The sequence below is a fragment of the Manis pentadactyla genome, chromosome X (genome assembly GCF_030020395.1).
Source record: "Manis pentadactyla isolate mManPen7 chromosome X, mManPen7.hap1, whole genome shotgun sequence".
NCBI classification, from domain to species: Eukaryota; Metazoa; Chordata; class Mammalia; order Pholidota; family Manidae; genus Manis; species Manis pentadactyla.
In genome coordinates this window covers 127,724,128-127,745,289 of record NC_080038.1, presented here as the reverse complement: position 1 = coordinate 127,745,289, position 21,162 = coordinate 127,724,128, and the positions used below count along the sequence as shown (strand labels likewise).

At 43.5% G+C, this 21,162-nt stretch overlaps 1 protein-coding gene across 2 annotated transcripts in view; it reads left to right on the top strand.

Annotated features, from left to right (window-relative positions):
• HS6ST2 (heparan sulfate 6-O-sulfotransferase 2) overlaps nt 1-21,162 on the top strand; it is a 278,755-nt gene that overhangs the window by 206,154 nt on the left and 51,439 nt on the right. Inside the window, exon 4 of one of the 2 annotated variants that reach the window (XM_036931244.2) lies at nt 20,720-20,806. The exons of the other annotated variant lie outside the window; for it this stretch is intronic. Within the exon in view, the coding sequence (XP_036787139.2) occupies nt 20,720-20,806 (87 nt within the window). The remainder of the gene's footprint in view (nt 1-20,719; nt 20,807-21,162) is intronic. 2 annotated transcript variants of the gene reach the window in all.

Below are 21,162 nucleotides of genomic sequence, written 5' to 3'. Positions count from 1 at the left end.
GAAAGCCACAGTCAACTGGTGGAAGAGAGGACTGGTTGTTTACTAACTATGTGCATCCCTTACTAGACTCTGTGGTTCTTGAGTTCCGAGCTGTTGTTTCATTCATCATTGTGTCTCCAGCATCTGGTCTGGTGCCTGACACCTAGTAGGTTTCCAGTCAGGGTTTGTGAAATGAGGACACGAGTCTCGTTTTTAAACAGTTGGTTACATTAAAACCCATTAAACTGCTGAATACTGTGATGGCTGCCTCAGGCTTTTCAGAGCATATGGTTGTAAAATAAACCCTGCGCATTCACTGCAGACCCATTCCCTGAGTACCAACGTGTGACACGGTGTTAAGTACATATGATTTAGAGGTATTCGGTACACAGGGGGTTGGGGAGGTGGAGACTGAGACTATCCTAGGCCGCTTAGGGAGATAAGAAAGTTCAGTCTCTGCTTGTGTATTAACTGCTCACTTCCTTTTCAAGTCCCCCTTCCAGAGACACTAGAAGGCCTATTTAAATTCAAAAGCTATCCTTGCGGGTAAGCAAACTCAGTGATGATGGGAATGTTCATATAGTTAACACTCAGCTGGTGGTAGAAAAAGTACATTTGATGTGGATTCTCCCAACAATTTTAATTGGGCTCACTTTCATCTCCTGTCTGTCATGTGACAGTGGTTCTAAAGTTCACACAAGCGTAGGAACGGCTTTTCTCCAGCCACTTTGCTCGCTCTTTCAGGTTCTGCCCTCTGAGGTCTGTCCCTAAATACCAGTTCAAGAGCGTTGGCCTTCCTGAAACCCTTTATTCCTGGAGCCTGTTGACACCAGCAGTTAATGGTGTTTGCCTTTGCTGAGAACTGTGTGGTCACTTCTGCAGCCCGGGCTTACACAGCCCTGTAAGCTAGTGGCTGGGGAGTCTTGGCAGGACGCTGCTACCATTTCTAGCATTGCTCTTACGCCAGCTCTGCTGGCAAATGTCAGTTATAGACTTCACACCCTCTATTTCCTGAACGGGATCATGACTTGTAACCTATTTCTGGGGCCAGTCCCTGGGGGCTGCCTGGTCTGCCCTGAAGTCTATTATGCTTATCCTGTGAGGTATTTATGTATAAGGGAGGAAAGACAGCATCACAGGTGTGGCCAAGAAAAGGTAGTCACTCGGCCACCCTTTGAGGTCATGTCATACTCCTGCAAAAGAGGATTTTTCTGTAACTGTTGTAAATCAATATGCCATCCAGTGTCATTCAACATTTACTGAGTGCCTGTCAGCCTGGATGTAAAGAAGGTGGGGGAAATACAGAGATGAAACGTGGTCCACATACCCTCAAAAAGCCCACAAGCCACAAAAGTTAAGGCAAAGGTAAAAGTGCAGCTAGATCTTATGATTCAGTGTGATGAAATTAGATCTGAACAGAGTGGAGCTGAGGGGAAGGAACTGATGTCACCCGGGGCTGTTGCCTAGAAGACTAGCAACAGAAAAGGCAACAACTGTAGGTTTTCAAAGAGATGCAGGAGTTTGCTGGGAGGGGAAGGTGGTGAAGGGCAGTGCAGGCAGAGGAAGCAGCTTCATAATGGCCCAGAAGCAGAGGCAAGTAAGGAAGACCGAGGAAGGGCAGTGGTATGGCATTTAGACATTGCATATGGCGGGGTTTCACCATGAAGGATCTTGGGAGCCGTGCTGACATGCAGACCTGATTTGGAAGGCAGTAAGGAGCCATCGAAGGTCATCAGGCAGTGGAGGTGAAATAGCTGATTCATCCAGAGCTAAGTGTGGTACAGGTGTGGAGGGTGGAAGGCCATGGGCTGTTGCCACGGTAGTTACCGCCGTAGGCACCCCATTACCGCATGGCCCACGTGTGGACAGCTCTTAGTGAGCAAGGGGCCCCGATTCTAGTCCGAAGGCCTGTGTTTCCTGGGCAGATGAGCTGCAGTCCCGTCACTTGTCCTGACCCCTGTTACACTGAGCATGGAATGAGAGCACATTGTTCCAAGGCAAAAACCCTCAGTAGGAGACTGTTTGTAATCATGCCTAAAATTACTTCACTATTGGAACTGTGTTTGATCTGTGATTAGGAGCTGGATTAAGAAATCAAGTAATCAACCATTGAAATGGTAACCATAATTGTTCTATAAACAACCTGCTTCCCCTGCCTCCCCAGCCCAAGGAACAAACCTCAAAACAGATGCCTTTCCTATTGCTTTTCCTCCCGTGGGTTTTTGCCAGGGCTTTTGAGCCATGTGCCAGGCAGAGAGCAACGCCTGCCAGCCTCAGGGCCCCTTTCTCCCTCACATACGGATCACTCATGTCAGGCTAAGACAAGAAACCCAAAGAGTGGAGCTGTGAAAAATATGCAATTCATTAAGATTTGCTTAGTGAAGGAGAAGAGGTTTGCTTCTAACAGAGGTGAGGAGAAACTGCTTGGAGTTCAAGATGAAGACCAGGTAAAAAGAAAAACACTCAGAGACTGCTGCCATTTGAGTGCTTTGGTGGAAGTGAATTTTGTCCTGAAGGGTTTTATTCTAGGCCCAAAGCATTCAAACACCACAGCCCACAGAGGTAACTATTCAAGTAAAAAACCTTTGGGCTTGTTGACGTTTTCTTGTGTGGGACTGCACTATACTTAACCTTTCAGATGTGTGACAGTCATAAGTTAAAAGCAAGACCTAGATTTCATTTTGGAAAGACTGGCAGCAGCTGGACAATACTGTCAACTGAAGCTGGGCAAGAAAAGCACCAACTCTGTTCCCATAATGCCTAGAGACAACCAGACAGGAGCAACTTGGCATGTTTTTCTGTTTGATCATTTTTCTGACAGTAGGAGGAAGCGAGCTTCACTTTCCTCCTTCCACATCATTTAAAACCCAAAACACTTAGAAATCATAACATGGAAGGGTCCTTAAGGGTCTTTCCAAATGTGGGGACAAAGGCTCACTGAAGGTAGGTGACTTACCTTCTGCCCTCAGCTAGTGCTCAGCAGAAACAAGGCTATAATCAGGTCCGTAAGCCAGGGTTTTTGCAGTGTTAGATAAGAACAGGGCTTCATCTGCCCTACGGGAACAACTCCAGTAGCCCAGTAATAACACTGGCTCTTTCCCAGAAATTCACTTTGACAAGTCTGCATTCTTGCCACTTGGCATACTCATGTCACCAACTATAGCTAAGCCTGGCATAGCGCATTACAATTTGCACAGTTCTTCTCACCATAACATCATGACTGTAACTGCCAGTGTTGTCAATGGCTTTACCGGTGGCATTTGAAGTGATAGTGTGTCATAGACTGGGATTCCTTTCTGTTAGAGGAGTTTGAATTCCATTTTTTTTTAAGAGGACTGAGGAAAGTTTTACTTTATGTTGTCATTCCCAAAAGGATTTCTGAATAAAAACATTAAAATATTCTGTGTGTGAAATACAACTACCTCAGAATTGGAATGGACTTAAGGTACAGTGAGCAGTTCTGGGAGACAAGTGAGTAGAAGATTCTAGGTCAGGAGTAAGTGCTGATAATAGATTTCCAGATACTTCAATTCCTAGAACACTGAGAGAAGAAACTGGTTACTGAACAAAATGGAAGAAAGAGAGAAGGTGAAGGCAAGAGGCTGAAAAAGGGAGAAGGGAAGAGGTTAAGGAGAAACCTCTGATTGAGACTGGGAACGAACAGAAGTTATGTCTCTTTTTTCCGAAGTTATGCATTCACTGGGGTGAACAGCTGATACTCGAACATAAAGTACCTGAGTCTCCCAGAGCTTTCTGCTTGGAAGTTAGTGCCTTGGGAAACTGAAGATTCTTTCCATTTCCTAGGGAAGTTGCTAGTTTTGAGTTTTAAATCAGAGTCAGCAAGTTATGGCCCCCAGGCCAAATCCAGTCTGTTGCATATTTTTTTTTTGCATGGCCTGTAAGCTAAGAATGGTTATTATTTCAAATGGCTGAAAAAGATAAGAACAACATTTGGTGGTACTTCAAAATTAAATAAAGTTAAAATTTCAATGTCTGTAAGTAAAAAATTTTTTTGGAACACTGGCTATGCATTTGGTTATGTGTTGTCTATGGCTGCTTTTGTGCTATAACAGCAGTCTGCAAATCCGAAAATATTTACTATCTGGCCCTTCACATAAAAAGTTTGTCAACTCCTGCTTTAAATTGGAAGTAGCTTTATTATCTGAAAGAGTTAAATAACTCTCTCTGGGCCCCAACTCTTAACCAGAGGAGAGTTCAGACACTGGGACACTGGGACACTCTGGCTCAATACAACTTAATTCAATGACTTGCACTCTTAACCACTGTACTTTCAGAATCAAATTAGAAAAATGGAATCTTATGCTTACAGTCCAACTATAAGTTGTATTCTGCAGAGGTTCCCCAGATATTTGTTTTCTAAAATGTAATATTAAGGTTTCTAATAATTCCAAATGAGATTAAGAGGAAATTTTATCATTTGCTCTTTGTAATGACCTGCTTCATATACCCAGCAACAAGCAATTTGGGGTCCACAGGCTGTTTGAAGACACATTCTGGATTGATTAGCTGTAGCCTGCCAGTATGGTTAAGTTAGCAATTTGACTTTTAAAAAGAAAAGCTGTGATTCCAGTACATCGACAGCAACAGCTTTGCTACTAGGCAGGTTGTGGGGACAGGTAGTTACTTGTCTGTACCAGTTTCTGGCCAACTCCTCATCTATTCGTTGTGGCATCTCCCACCAAAATGCCATGCCAAAGCCAGGGCTCTCCGAGGGTGTTTTAGAATAATGGAATTGAGGCAGGAATTTCAGTACCACCTAAAGCTTGATTCCGGATCTCATCACTAGTTGATTCTGGCTCGGGACAGAGGCTCAGGAGATAAATGAAGAGGCTGAGGAGCAAGGTCAGGAAGGCACATTTTGCATGTTGGGACATGGAACCTATAAATCATTTCTCATGCAGTTTAAAGACATATTTTGCAGTGATTAGCTGTCATTTAAGCTCACATTAAGGCAGTTTTCTGCTTTTTATTACCTCTTTCCCGAGTATCTGTCTTAGCTGCAGCTTATATCTAAGAGAAAAGGGTGGATTCTCTAGCTAGTTGAGGTTTATTCTCCTAGCTTAGAGGGTTGAGGGTCTTTCAACTCCCATTTCCATCACTGCTTCTTTGAACTGGATTACTTTAATGAGTACTGTGCTTTGTAATTTTCCCATTAGTTTTTTTATATTTCTAATCAATAGTTTCATACAATTATGACCTTACATTTCCAATTACATTTTATTTTGAAATCTTGCTATTTTTCATGGGTTTCGACAGCTCTCTCGCTTTTGGCTCTTACGAAATCTAGTAGGTTCCCTCCACCCTCATCCCTTGGCTTCTATGCTCTGCTAAAGTCATCAGAACAGCTTATTTTGTATTTCAGGAGGCTTCTCTGAAATCAGAGCAAAGCTATCTACTGATGGGTCTGGTTGTGAGACTGAAGATTTATCTGAGGATTATCAGAAATGTCGACTGGTGTCTTCTGTTCGGGCAGGTTACAAACGATGCACCTTTTGCTGTGGTTTCTTGTGTGACGACCAGTTTAAATTCCCGGTGTTTCACTTGAGTACTCTAGAAACTGTTGTGTAGTTGATCACCTTGAATGATTTCCAGTAGGCCCTTCCTTATCCCAAAGGAATGTCGCTTAGGATGAGATTCATTCAGAGAAGTATTGATCCCTCAGCCATCACACTCCATTGATTCCCGTCCCTCCCCCAACACAACAGAGCAGTGTCCTTCATGGGCCCAGAATGTTCCTATTGCCTCTGAGCGCAGTTGTTTATTCTGCGAGGGCCTCCATTAAGTCAAGCAACTCTTTAAGGTAATGAGGCTTGCTTTAACAAGCATAGCAGAACTTCTACATCCAAATGAGCCCTGGCTCCCTGGCTCTCCTTTTTCATCATCTTGCTTCTTTCCAGGAGGAAGTAATAAGTCAGAGGGTCCATGCCAACCCCACCTCCCTCCCCAACTGCTGAGTTCCCTGAGAGAGACCTGTTCACAACTCCTATTCCAAATAACTGACAAGGAGAGATGACAAGTAGATAGAGGGCATCCAGTTAGTGGGCAAGAAGCCCAAGTCTGGCAGAGAAGGGAAAACCCTGAATACAGTGGGCACAACAGAGGATTTCTGTTGCTGTGTAAGGGATTCATAAAGGCAGACTGTTGTGAACCAATTATTCCTTTATTGCTCCTAAATGCACCATGACTGAGCAGTGAGGGGCAAGGAAGAGGTCTCATTTGAGTGCCCTAGAATTTAATATTATGACCCAGCAATTTCTTTGAGAGTAGGGAGCAAAGAATAGTATTTTTGTATCACTAGAGCTTTGCCAGTAGCAGGTGGTAAGTGGGTTGTTGTTGAGACAATAGTAGATTAGAGCTGTGAACTTAACTGTGAACTTGTACAATAAGGCATCTACTGCTATAGTGAATATAACATCAGAAGCATCACCACATATTATTTACAAAATAGTTAAATTAGAATCTGCCATTTCCCATTCATCACCATTATTCTGTGGACTCAGGTATCTAGATTCCCTTGCTTTTAACCTACTTTTCATCTGTGTGAACCAATGCGTGCCCATCAGTTGAGGGACTGCTATGTGGGCTCAGAACAAGAACTCCTGTTCCCCAACTCTCCACCTGAAGCTCTCCTCAACAATCTGGATGAAACCAGGAGCTAGCTTCATTCACGGTTGCTATTTACAAAAGTCTAATTAATACCTCTCACTCCTTAATGAGCTACTTCTCTTGACTCCAGAGCCAAGCGGAGCCAAGCAAGTGCTGTCAGAATGCCAGAGTGAATTATTGGGCTTGTGTCAGCCCAGGCAGGGATGAAAAATCACCCCAGTGAACTTAATCCAGGAGCAATCAAAGGGCCAAAGTTTTAATTAGTGTGAGTTGTGATTTACATTCTCATTCAGCTTCCTAAATCTCTGCAGTAGTCTTCAAACTACTGTACTTCCCTGGTTTTTGTCTGACACTGTCTAGGACAGTTAATGTGCTTTTAAATAATGTTGTGTTTATGGACCTTTGAAGGCTTGGAACTATTAATCTATTTCATTATGCATCAGCAGAACCATTTCTGTTAGAGAAGTCAGTGAAAGATCACATGTTGGGAGGAGTTAAAAAGGGGATGGGTATTTCGGCTTGGCACCAGGTTCTTTAACCTTTCCCCACTAATATCTAGGACTACTGATACCAGGATGCATTTCCAATCAAAGGAGAATGATATCAAAGAAAGAATAAAAGAATGGAAGAGATACATTTTTATTAAACACAACAGAACTAATATATGGAAAAGGGTGCCGATTTATTTTACAAAGTCATTTGACAGCTGCACCGTGTTCTCTTGACTCTGCTTAGTGGGGAGACATCTTTGTCCTTTGAGGGTGGGTTAGGTTTTTGGAAGCAGTCAGATGTCATTAGAAGGCAATTATAGTGTAGTAATTGGATGATCAAGCTGGGTGCTATGGTTGGGGCCAAAAGTGAGGTGTGACTCATGAAATGGTATTTTTCCCGTGTTTCATATCTGTCTGTGAAGAGACTTGCCAGGGAAGAGCTCTAGAAATGCTGTGAATGCTGGCAGCATCCTTGGAAGCTGTATACAGCCTCTCCAGGTACAGGGTTTGAGAGGACCAGCATGCATTGGGTACGGTATAGGCTCTGGTAGGCTTGCTAAAGATTTGCTTCAAGACTTTGTCACACCGCCTACATCGACTCCTCGTTTGCCAAGTAACTCTCAGCCTGGTTCTCCTTTCAGCAATCTGGAAGGAGCTAGCATCTCTCATGAGTGTAATTTTACACAAGTCTAATACCTCTTACTTGCTAATGAGTTACTCCTTTTGGCTTCATAGACAAGCAGGGCCAAATGCGTAATGTCAGAACTCCCAAAGTGAATTATTGAGCTTGGGACAACCTGGGTGGAATGAAAAATCACTTCAGTATATTTAATCCATGAACAATGAAAGGGCCAAGGAATTAATTAATGTGGGTTTCAATTTGTTAAGGTCTTGAAGGAGGGAACCTTCTGTTTGCTCTGGTGCCTGTTTTGTGTCCTCTTTGATTACAAGTGACTATGCCTGTGGGGAAAGATATCCATCTCTTCACTCTGTTCCTTGGTGACCTATGAGGAAGAACGAATAAAGTGGTGTCTGAGCCTGCGGAGAGCATCAAATCATTGGCTTTGCAGCGTAAGTGATGAGTAGGTGTCCGGCCCTGAGGAACTGATAGGAGGCATAGAAGGAGAATTGCCAGTAGAGGGAGCAGATGATGTAAAAGAGACTGGAGATGGAGTTTAACAAGAGAACAATGCCCCAGGGGTCCTGAACAAAGAATTAGGAAGAGGCCCAAGGGAAATTGGGAGAAGTGCAGGCTTTGGCCAAGTCTCCCCAGCTCCCCAAAGGATGTTGACAGCAGATACCAACTGCTGACGTGGAGCAGGATCCAGGCAGAGGATCCACGCCAGGGGAGGCAAGCCATGGGAAACCGCAAGCCCACTGACACAAGAGGACTCAGTGGGAACAATCCTTCCTGCTGTCCAGGGAGCAGGTGGTTTGGACAACCATTACTGGTCTGAGTCCCGTGTTCAAATGCATGCCTGTAGATTTTCCACCCTCTTCTCCATTATCAGCTTGGATCACCAGGAAGGCTGCACTTTCACATTAGCTTAGCTGCCTATAACACAGGTTGCTGCCACACAGTTACCTTCTAATATGGTATCCTCTGGTACTAACATGGATAAATTTTACAGTATGGAAATTATACTTCATTCAACCTGACTTTTTAAAAAGTTTATGTAAGACCTCATCCCATGGATATTGCTTCTGCATTTCCACAAAACTTGGTGTTTCTTAAACTCATGGCCAGGAATAAGTTTGACACTTCTGACAAAATGATATCCTTCCTTTTTTTCACAAATTGAGAGTACTGTTACCCAGCATGTTTCCTTCACAACCTTGGCTGCTAGGAAACTCAGAGCTAACTCTAGTACTTGATATTGGTAATCCTGCTATCCAAGATTTTGAGAATGAGTCTCTTTTCTCTTTCTAACATATTTCTACTGATCTTGTTTTTCCCCAGAGTCATATTATAGGTATAATTTAGGGTAATTTACCTTGAATTTGGGATAGCAGTGGGATATAAATTACAAAAAAATAGTGCTATGGCCTTGCCTGGGATAACTAAGTGCCAACCTGCATTCATTCTCACTGGCCCATGCTCCTACCTCTGAGTATGTGCTTCTTGGAATAACCTGTGTTTCCATTAGTTACAGTCCCCATTTCACACTGGATTTGATGCTTTCCTCCTATATAAGTCTTTAATCATAATTTCTATATGCCTCAAATATCAGAAAAAGTGGTGGTTGGGGGAATATAGAGTAGCATGTACCCCTCTATTTTTTTCTTATTTCTAGAGCCAGTTTTATAAAACTTGCCAAGAAGGAAATTTCTGCTTAAATAAGAACCTTCTAGCACGTGGATTGCTGACCTATGGCAATTAGTGACACTAAGATTGTTTGGTACTTTACTTTTAGTTTGTGGCCATCATTTGACAGAATTAAAAACTGACTTTGCTCCATGTGCTCATTTTTTGAAAGGGCTCCAAAGTAACTGTTGTCCAGGAAAGAAAGGCTCTGTACTGTGTCCAGAAACCCAAACTTGGTGGGTCTGGGCCCAGGGCTGCAAGCTGTTGGCTCCTGTAGCTCGTAGTTTTACTTAGGCCATGGATAGCCTTTCTCTGGAACCATGGGCAGATGGACAATGTGCCTTGACAAGGTCTGGCTGGGTTTTGACATCCTGGCAGGCAGGCAGTAAAGAACATGTCCCCTTAATTTAAACAAAACTCCCACCCAGGCCTACAAGGGATGAGTAAAGCCAGAGCGTCTAATGGAAATTCAAAGAAAGAAACAATAACAACAAAATGTTTTGAGAGTAAGAGGGTCTTACTTTCCCTCTAGGGTTTCATCTCCTTCTTGAGTTTCTGAAACTTTAAAGCCAAACTACCCTCCCATAAACCCTAGACAAGTTGACAATGTCAAAGGCAACTAATAAAGCTGAAAAAAGTGCTAAGGAAAAGAAGAAGGGAAACATAATTCACATAGAGTGGATGGGTTCACAAAATCCTTAATTCTAAGAATCCCAGATGAAGCGCTGGACAGCTTTAAAAAGCACATTTCTTTTGCCCCTATGCCACAAAGGATTGTTTCTATCTCTTTTTTTTATTTTTCTATGTGCCTTCTCTGTGCTACACTGTTCTCCCTGTGATGTTTCTATCTCTTTTAGGCAGCTTCCTGGGTGCCTCTCCTTCTAAGTCTGGGTTTCCCTGAGATAAATATCATCTTGTTTCCCTTTAGGTGTCAACTCTGCATTCCCTGGTTGGAATCTTCTGGGCCTCTCCTTTCAGATGCAGTCTGAAGAATTGGTCCACTTCCCAAGGGCATGCTGACTAACTGACATTCTTAAGCCCCAAAGAAAGTTCTAGCCCCTCACAGCTTATCTGCCTATCTCACATAAAGTCATTCTTTATAACCCATCACTGAGCTGTTCTGACCCATATATTCCCCATTAGGAGGGATCTGGAAATAGTTTAATATGGTTTAACATTCATGGCATCACCCTTCATAGACAATGTCAATGAAAGAGTGAAGACAGTAATTTTCCCACAAAGGTTGAGGGGGTAAGGAATAGGGCAGGCTCTTCCTATAGTAGGATCTGCTCCTGGCCAGTCAAGAGGACATTTTCTACAAGGACTTTGTTCTTTACTTCATTTAGACTTTTTCAATAATACGCTTCATTTCTGCCTTTCATGTTTTTATCATTGCAGTTTTCTACCTTCCGTTTCTCCATTTTTCCTAAGCCAAGAATTGCCCCCAGACAGTGAGATCTTGCACTGTGATCACAGTGTCTGCTACAGAGAAATATATGAACATCCAGTTCATACATGTTTAATTTTTACTTTATTAACCAGGAAGTTGATTGTTCAGTGGCTGGGGAGAACCATAGGGCCTCCATTTCAAAGCACAGAACCTATCTTACAAAGAGGTGACAGAGATAATATCGTGACTCGCAGGAAGCCCAGGCCTTCCCAAGTGAAAAACAAGTGGGTCTTGGCATATGGCTGACTCAGATTATGATTATTCCAGAGCCAAGATTTTCTTGAAGTTTTGAAGCCAAGAGGAGAGCAATAAGGCCCGTTTCTGATTTTGCACATCACAGAGGAAGCAAACAGGAACAATAATGAAAAGCAGACTAATTGTTTCTTTCGGAGATTATAACCATATTTACATAAACTTTAGTATAGTTGCTTCATCTAGTTTAGGCACTAAAATGATTTGTTTCATTGACCATTTTTGCAATAAATAAGGCCAGACTGAAAAAATATGTCTAAAGCCTATAATTATGAATTTGTTTGGTGCAAAATGCTTCCTTAGGCATACTTCAGATGATCTTTTCCAGGAATTGATGAGAACAGGTTGCATGTGATCAAGAAGGCTTATTCTCTATCAAATACTCTTGCCATTATAAAGGACAGCATGACTGATGAAATACCACAACTAATTAGAAAAGTGCACTAGGAGAAAGCAACATGTAGCAGCTGGAAACCCAAGACACAAAACTGTCTTCTAATCAGCAAATGAATCTCTCTTGATTGCAACACTCATGCCCCCAGATCCAGTTGCTTGTCCTTCTTACTCTTCTTCCCAGGCTCTGCTCTTCTCATCTTAACACTCTCCCTGAATGATTTTTTCTACTCTAAGGTTTGTAGTTACCACCAATATGCTGAAGACTTTGAAGCTCTCCATCCATGTGTCTGATTGTCAGCCAAACATGTTGCCTGGATGTCCTATAGGCACACAAAAACTCCATATAACCCCAAACTGAACCTGCTATCTCCTCCCACATACTCCCCCAAAGAGGGCTACCCACTCTTCTTGTACTACTTATTTTGGCAAATTTAACCACAATTCATTCATGTTACCTCATCTTTGGTCCCAAGCCTTCCTGCCTTGTCCTGCACTCTGGGGCAGGCGGGGGGTGGGCTCTGGCCGTGTTTGCTAGGTGCCAGCCAAGTTCTATCACTAACTTAATGTTACATCTTTGGATACTTACTTTAGATACATCCCTTCTCCTCTCTGGACCTTACTTTCTTATATTTAAGGAGTCTTCTAGCTCCATATTTCTAAGTCCTTGGGGGAGTATTCCAAATAGAGCCTCAGTCTTTGGTTCAGCTAAGTGTCTTTGGTTATCCTAGACTGTTATTAAAAACTCATATTCATGGAGAGAAGTTTATTGGTATAAATTATATAAGGCCTATCATTTAACAGTGATTAGTAGGTGATACAGAACAAGATCTATTTTGTTTCCATGAATTGTAAGAATTTTAATCTTCCATGAGCATACACAATAAAAATGCTCAGTTTAGTAAGTTATAACACAACAGAAAGAAGCTGACTCTTGGGTTTCATTCAAAAAAGAAATTTAGAAGTAGTGTATACACATGGCACAGAAAACGTTTGTTAAGGAGACCCTGCTTAGAAATAGCATGCATTCAAACAAATGTGAATGCTCCTGGCTTTGGGTAACAACATGCAGCTAGAGATTTGGTATCCTGAAGCCTCAGCATTGAGAGCAGAGGCCCTGGCTAGGCAGGACCAGCCCTGCCTCAATGACCCAATTAGTGCAAGATCTTCAGCTATGACAAAGACAGGGTATGACCCCCACGCTGCCTGATTCCAGTGCGCATCCTCTTTCCATACCTCAGCATGGCCTCCAGTTAGTTTGGCAATACCATTCTCCAAAAGTTGCTGACTCCCACTGGTTTTACCCTACGTGGCTTTCATATCTGTGGACAGTGGAGCTCAGAAACGGTACTGTCACAGGCGGTCAGTGTGGCCTGACATGCCATTTGAGTCAAAAAACCAAAGCCACACAACATTGTTACTAAACGCCTTAACCTAATGGTGGTAGTCCATTCAATTCCACAAACACACATTAGAAGCCAATTGTACCAGGCTGATTGTCGGTGAACAGGTATTAAAAACCATCTACATGACAGATGTTATAAGAAACTTTGTGAAGAGAGATGAATGCAATTTGCCTTGTCCTCCAAGAATTTAATATATAATGTGCAGAGTAGGCATTCTTGAAAATCCCATAAGAACATACTTAGTAGAAGATGAAAAAGTGATTGTTCACCAGAGAAAAGGAAATAATAAATGATCAGCCCCTCTGTCTCCCCAACACCCTTGGTCCCAATCGTTCTGCCGTGTGAAGTCAGATTCTCACTTCCAAGTAAAAGGGCTGACTTTTCTTTTTTCTCCGCGCCAATTCCTGCCACGGCTGTTGGCCTCTTCTGCTTTTCCTAATGGCTGTCCTGCTCTGGGGACTCCCTAATGTAAACGTTCACCAACTAGGCTCCAGTTGTGAATTTTTAATTAAGCCAGATCATTCTCAGTAAATAGAACTTCAAACTCATTTAATGCTGTCAGATCCAATTTTTGTCTTACCTGCTATTGGGCTCCACTCTGTGGTGTTTGCCATAATTGCCACTTCTTGGGGAAAGAGGAGCTTCTCCAGAGATGGCTGGCCAGCAGGCCACCGTGCCCTGAGCCTTCCTGACTCAGGAGCAGCCCAGCCGGGGCACTTCATCCAGCAGGTTAACTGTGCTCTCTGGGAAGCAGGGGCACTGGAGACGGCTGATTGTTACCTCTTAGTTGCCCCTAAATGTGGCTGCCTCATGCTTCTCATGAGACGGGGGTTCTCAACGTGTGTTCCATAGACCAGCAAAATGGGGGACACCTGGGAACTTGTTAGATGTGTACATTTTCAGGCTCGTCCTAGACCTGCTGAATCAGACACTCTGGGGTGGGGCCCTGCCACCACCTGCTTTTCACCAGTTCTCCAGGTGATTCTGACATTGGATTAAGTCTGTGAGCCACTCTTGGGAGATGTGTTTCAGATTAAGGGTAAGCATCATTTCCTTGTATTTTGTGAAAATCCTCATAACCCAGAGTTTATTTTCTGATTTATGGGTTTTTTAAAACACAGGCCAAAAATCAGCATTTTCCTAATAGTAACTCAGCTTAACCTTTACCTTCCTTGATTCTCCCTAGCACAGGCGGTTGCTCTCTGATTTCCCCAGCACATTTCCGTACTTGCTTTATCCAATTTGGTCTGTTGTGTTATTGTGTGTCTGTTAATGTGACATCCTTGTGCCACCCAGGATGCTAAGAGAGGGTGGCTAAGGGTGTCAGTGAGGCACAGTGCAGAAACTGAGAATAGGAAAAGGAGAGGGTGTCATGTGGAACAGTAGGAGTGGACTTTAGCACTCTCAGAGGTACAGCCCCTGTCATTGGTGTTCCTCGGTAGAGGGGAGCTAGAAGGAAGAGTTGGGGGCTGCAAGTGAAGCCAAGGTTTAAAGCCCAGCTTTGCTCACTGGCCAGGTTGTCCCCCTCACACCAAGGTGACAGCAGCATGGAATATACTTGGTGAGGTTTTTGTTACGGGAGTGGGTTGACAGTGATTGCCACCACCCCCCTCTTGGCACCCAGCTCACCTTACCACCTTAATCTGGCTGGGCGAGGAGAATGGGCGTGGGATGCAGAAAGTCAGTGGTGCACCCAAGGATCAAGGCCTGCGCTTTCCCTCATGAACCTTGGCATTTAACTCTACTCAGCTAAGTTAAAACTGTCTTGGGCTCTTTTTCTTAGACCCCTGGGATATAAGATTGGGACACACTTGTAAATCCTCATAAACTGGGGTGGAAGTGAGCAGATTCTGGCATAGGCTGTCCCCTGCCTGAAACATCCGCTCATTAATCATGATGGATCGCTGTCCCCTCAGGCCTCGCCGCTTATCTCAGAGCTTTGACTACTGCTTCAGTGACTAGACATCTGACCCCATCTTTCTTCTTAAGATACAGTGCCACCTCTCTAATTGCCCGCTGGACACTGTCCATCAACACCCCAGCTCGATATGCTCCTAACCAAATCCATCACCTTCTCTAGTCCAGATTCCCTGTCCAGCTAATCTGTCTCTCTCACTGGCACCTCTGGGTCCCCAGCCACTCAGCTTCCAAACCTTTGCCTCAGCTTTCACAGAGGCTTTATTCTCATTCTCTAGATGTACTCAGTACCCAAATTCTGTCATTCTTTTTGACCTGATGTGCATGGTTTCCTCCTTCCCATGCCCATAACTACCCTGCCGTACAGGCTCCCATGCGATTTCAGGTCTCAGTCACCCTAAACCAGGCAATACCAGAACTAGGATATTTTCTTCCTCAACCCCTTGTCTGAGGGAGGAGCACAGAGCTAGATGTGAATGCAGTTGTCAGACACAGTTCCTGTGGCCTCTGAAAGTCTGCAGCCAAGGTCTAAGCTCTTGGTGAACACAGCTTAAAGGAGAATGCAATATAATTTAGGACCTGATTCATGTTCTTTCTTGGTTCCAGTGGGCATTCAGGGATGTGACCAGCTTCCCTAGGTAGACACAGTATGGCCAAGAGGTAAAGAAAGCAAAATAGCAACAATAATCAGTAAATGTGTTGCTCCAGTCCCTGATGCCCCTGTTGTGACTTGTTAGAGCGAAAGGTTAATGGAAGGGGGGAGGGAAGGGGAAGAGGGTGTCCCGGCTGCCTATTCCAAGAGTTCTGCAAGTACCAAGTACTTGTGGGCTTAGGTGTGAATGGAGTGTTTGATCAGTTTAATTCCCTCTGCTTTGAAGATGAGAATCCTGATCGCAGTCACAATATAGACAGGTCATGGGGAAGGCAGTACAGCATGGAAAAGACAAATAGTGACTCTATGGCATCTTACTACACTGATAGACACTGACCACAATGGAGGGGGTGAGGACTTGATAATAAGGATGAATGTTGAAACCACAGTGCTGTTTATGTGAAACCCTCATAAGATTGTACATCAATGATACTTCAATTAAAAAAAAAAGATGAGGATCCTGAGACAGCAAGAAGTTATATGCCTTGCTGGCAGCCAGGATTGGAACTCAAGATTCTTGGATAAACACTTATCCAGGAGACTGCTTCTGAGAGATCATAGTGACACTGGGCTTCACCGCAATAAAGATGAGCTTTTCTCTAACAAACACCCACCATTATCCACAGGTAAGGAAAGGGTAACTAGAGAAGGAAGCGAAACAAAAGCACAGCTTAGTGAACTGAACTTTCTTTGCTTGATGCCTAACAGAAATGCAGATAATGGTAACAGGATGCTTAAAGGGGCATGGACTTGGAGTAGAAGAAAATGAAAAAGTTTAGAGCACAGAAAGAGAACCACTCACGACATAACTTAGCAAGATAGAAAAATGAAATGAAGAAGCCTCATCAGCTCTAATTAAAGGAAATCAATATCTGAAGAGCTGCCTTGCTCAGTAACAGAACAAGGGCAAAAATACTTCAGAAATGTGAGCCTCTTAGAAAATAGAAAAGCAGGCTTTCATGGGGAAGTAATCATGATTTAAAAGCCTTTCAAAAGACGACCACTTGGTGGATATGTTGTAGAGGGGACTCAAGCACCTGTTGGGAAAGCAGATTAGATGGGTTTCTATCCCTGGTAGAGTCTATATATTTTAAGCACATTTCCTCGTCCTGGGAGCTTTAAGGGGCATAGGGTCATCTCAAGGGAAGAAAGAGTAGCTGAACCATTTCCCAGAGAGACTGAAGTAACCCCTTAAGAACAGCTTAGTTTTCATCTCAGTTACCACTTGCAGGAACACACACTGGAAAATATTAAGAGCTATACAAATGCAAGATTTCTGGTTGTTATTCAGAGACACTAGCCAACCACCCAGGCTTGCTTGAGAATCCTTTCTATCTAAGCTCACCTGGCTTTGTGGTCTACCTGATGATCAACCATCAGTATCCAGAATCCAGTTCTCCAGCCCATTCTTTAGTGATGGAAAATATGTGACATGTATGTCACCACTTCCTTCTCTCACACCGGGGCCAAACACTGATAATCAAGCTAGCACTTCTTTCTGCGGAGCCCAAATGCAGCTTTTCTCATTTATTTGTTCAGCGTATATTTTCTGAGCATCCTTTTAAGAGCTAGTTGGAGAGAGAAACACTAAAATATAAACAACACTACAACCAACCACATGCAAGGGGCCAAATAAAGGATATGTAGACAGTTAAGTCTTATTCTTAAATACAATTTCTGTTTCCTAGGACTCGGAAAATTAATTTTTAAAATTTCAGTGCTGTTGTAGTGAGAGCAGCACAACTATTTTTCAAGGGTCTGAGATGAATTAATTCCAAAAAAAGCTTACAAAGTACTATAGGAAGTGCAGAAGTTTCTGTATGCCACCCATCAAGCAAGTGAGTTGAGTGTGTTTGAAACCACTAGGTTCTTCTCCCTCAAGTACCTCTCTGATCTAAGAGAAAAATCCAGATTGGAGTGGATCTGATTACCACTTTGGGTGAAGTACACTGGATGCCATTTCAGCATCAAATTATTCAATCAGAAACACTTTGGAAACGCTAAAGAGTTGGGTTAGTCAGAGTTATCCCACCTGAATGCTGTGTGCATCATACTGCAGATTTGTTTCTCACTTTTCTAGTGTTGGAGACATATGTGGAGCCTGTGGAAAATGGCTGTCTTGATAAAAGTAGCCAGCCAGCCAGCCACGCAGACAAAAGGAGCTCATGAGCTTCTTCAATCAGGAACTCCCCTGGAATAATGTTCCTGGGCCTTTGATGAGGCTGGATTGAGAGAGGGAAGAAAGAATCTGATCTTCAGTAGAGGAGAGCTACTCAGGAGCAGTGGAAGAAGCCTGGATCCATGCTTTCTGGGATTTCAGAGCATAGGCTTTAAGATTGCAAGGCAAAGAGGAAGTGAAAATAAAGGGGACTGACAAGTGGTCTAGAGACTGACAAAATGACAACAGAGGTACGTCTGTTTCAGGTATGTAGGTTGGAAACTAGCTCTACCTCAAGGCAGCACCACCCCCATCTCATATGTCCCTAATTATCAGCCATATATCCTGAAAGCAGGCAGGGCTTACTGCTGTAAGTCCCTGGGATTGCTGATGTTTCAGCGGCCGGCCCTTAGCATCTTAACCTTTGGGTCCTTCACCCATGTTTTGCCAGATCTCAGAGGCTCCCAGACAGTCTGCAGCTGCAGGATTTCCTCTTTCACTCTCATGGGGCACTTCTGGAAAACTCAGGGTCCTTCTGTCTCAAGGTTTCAGAATTATAGCATCTTATTCAGACTTATCTGCTCAGCCTGGACATTTGGGGAGGAGCAAGGACTCTTTTTCCTCAATATTCAGCAAGCCTTTGTATCCTATAGTCCTTAGTCTGTCTGCCAAAATAAACTCCAGGGATTCAAGGCTGCCACACTTCTGCTTGGCCCCTCCCTCACTTTCGATACGTTTTGCCGCTGTGAATGGATCTGCAGTTTGCAGAGAACTAACATTTTGAGGTACTTGATAACTTTCACCTACACTCTGGGTGCCATGCCTTCCATATGCGATTTTTCTCAGAGAAGGTTTTTGTTTTTATTCACCTCAGATTGGTGCTTACAGAATTTGGCAGTAGGTCGAGGGTTCCTTATTCCTATCTTTTTTAAAGGACCACTGCTCCAGGCCCATCCCATCCAGAGCTACAGTTCACAATGAGAAGTCTGCACTGCCAGCCGCCAACTTTCCCAGAGGTCCTGCGGTGCCCTGTATGGAGCTTAAACAGCGTCACTTGTCATGCAGATTATAAAGAATCCTTGCGCCCAAAGCACAGACAGGGGAATTTAGCAGTGGGAATGGGTGATCTTTTATTCAAAAGAGCATGGAGGCCCAAACTCTGTGACTCCGGAGTGTTAAATGACCACCTACTCTGAGCCCCACAACTTGCAAGATCAAAAGATCCCTTGTTTCAGAATGGTTCCAGGGAAGTTTCTCCCTGCCTCCTGTTTGAGAGCTGGGCTAGGAGGAAGGCCGAGTGGCCAGTGGCCAGGGTGTTGAAGTGAGGAAAGTGAGACGTGCTTGAGTTTTGCCATACATCGCATATTGCACCCTTTGAATCAGACTGTGCCGACCTTCTGGAAGAGACAGTTCTGAAGTCTTCTGAGTTACAGTCTCTAGTCCAATTGTTCAGTATTACCATCAGTTTCTGAGCTGGGTTCTGGATAAGGAAGGTAGCTGTATGGTCCCAGGTAGGACTCAGAAGTACCCTGCTAGGAAGTGGTAATGAGTGGGTGAGGCAGCACCGGGTGAGGCCTCCAGTTTCCACTCAGAATGTAGGCACACGCCGGTGACTCTGTGGGCAGCACCAGGAACTGGTCCCTGCACTGCATGGGACCATGCCAGCCCTTTGTCTCAGGAGGCTTCTGACACCTCCTCCAGGATGAAAGGTGTGCCTGCTCTCTCCAGAATGTCTGCCCATCTCAGCAGAAGGATCAGAGCTCACCTTGGGGGCTCCCGTGTCAAAGAACTGCTTTCTGGACCTCCTGGACACTGACTCTGACCTGCTGGGACTTTTGCTGTCTGATTAGCCCTCGTCTGTGCCCATACACATCTGCGTTAGCTGTCAATCACCAGGAGCCCATGAATTAGCTCTTGCCCCAGTGACATCTGTGGAGCCATTTACAGGTGATGGGTGCAGGGCAGGATATCTTTTGTAACCCACCCACCCCCAGCCTCACCCCACATATAAATACATCTGCTGGTGGGCACCTATTTCTTAAGTACTTAAAAGATTCATAAATATCTGGAAAGCTCTGTGACATTCTATGAGACAATATTCTGTGCCTTTGGAAGGCTCTATTATACTCATTGAAAACCAAGAGATGCAATTTTCTTTTTTACCTCCACTTTTCATAAAAGGTTATGCTGACGTAGATCTTCCTAACAAAAAAAATCTTTCTGATGAAATCAGGATAAATAATTCCACACATCATGAAGTGGCGAGAAAGGCTTTGAATTGGTTTCCATGGAAATCTGAAGATGAAGTAAAGTAATAATTTCAAGGCAGAGTAGCTGAATTGAAGATAATGGTAAAAATAGTTTGATAAAGAAAATAGAATAAAGTAATCAAGAAGACTCCAATCAATTATTCCTTTTTGTTTACCTTCAAGTGATTCATTTGTCTGCATTTATTAACCTGATGAGATTAAGCAGAGCTTCCTAGTGATTTATTTTGTAATTGTTTCCAAGGTTTGACATAAGCTGTGGAGTTATTGAAGGTGGAGATTTAAATTCAATTACTCATGAAGCAGGTGGTGCTTCTCTTGAAAGAATATCTGAATTTGTGGCCTTCTCATGTTAACATTATGAGTGAGAATTATTAATTCATTTGATAGTATCTCCCAAAGACTTTTAGAAGTCACTTGGCATGCACATACTTCACTAAAAGTCAGTAGCTTCAGAACTGAACTTGTAATACAGAGAATCCAGAGACTGGAAATAAAGGATTTTATTGTTAAATACATTTTACACATTTAGTTTTTTGCTAAAGCCTCCCTTGGGGCCTAGGCTATGGTGCTGTCGTTAATGGAATCTACCAGCTCAAGCTTTGAATGCCAAAAGGATAGCTTTCTTTGAACTTGACCAATGGTTCCCATTCTCTTTGCTTTTGAAACGTACCACTGGATACGATCATGCTTTATTTTGACAGGCAAGAGAGAGAGAGAGAGAGAGAAAGACAAACACCTTGGAAGTCTTTCATTGTAATAACTAATCGCTTTTTGTCTCTGTAGTCATTGTATATTTTTCTATTCTTTCTGTGGGTGTAGTAAGGATAGACGGGGTTCTCCAAACACTAATCCAGACGCCAGCTCTCCATCATCCACAAAGGCCCGGAACACATCTAAGAGTGGGAAGTAAGTGAAAAGTGCCCCTGTGCATCTAACATAGCTATCACAAAGCCATGTTGTGCTGTCTTCATTTCATCGCCCATTCATACTCATTCAGCAGAGATTTGCAGAGTGCCTGCTGTGTGCCCCATGCTGGGCTATCACTGGGGAAGTTAAATGAGGAGGGTGCATGTCAAGAATACTGGGTGCATGAAAGACTAAAGAAGAGGAAAGAGAGGAGAGAGTCAGGAGATGACCTTGGAAAGATAGACTGTGAAGGGCAGGGACTCATGGCAATGCAAGATTTCAACTATGTGTTTCAAAAATGAGGGAAGGAAGAAGCAGCAGTACTGATTAATCATTTTATGATTTGCAGAATTCAC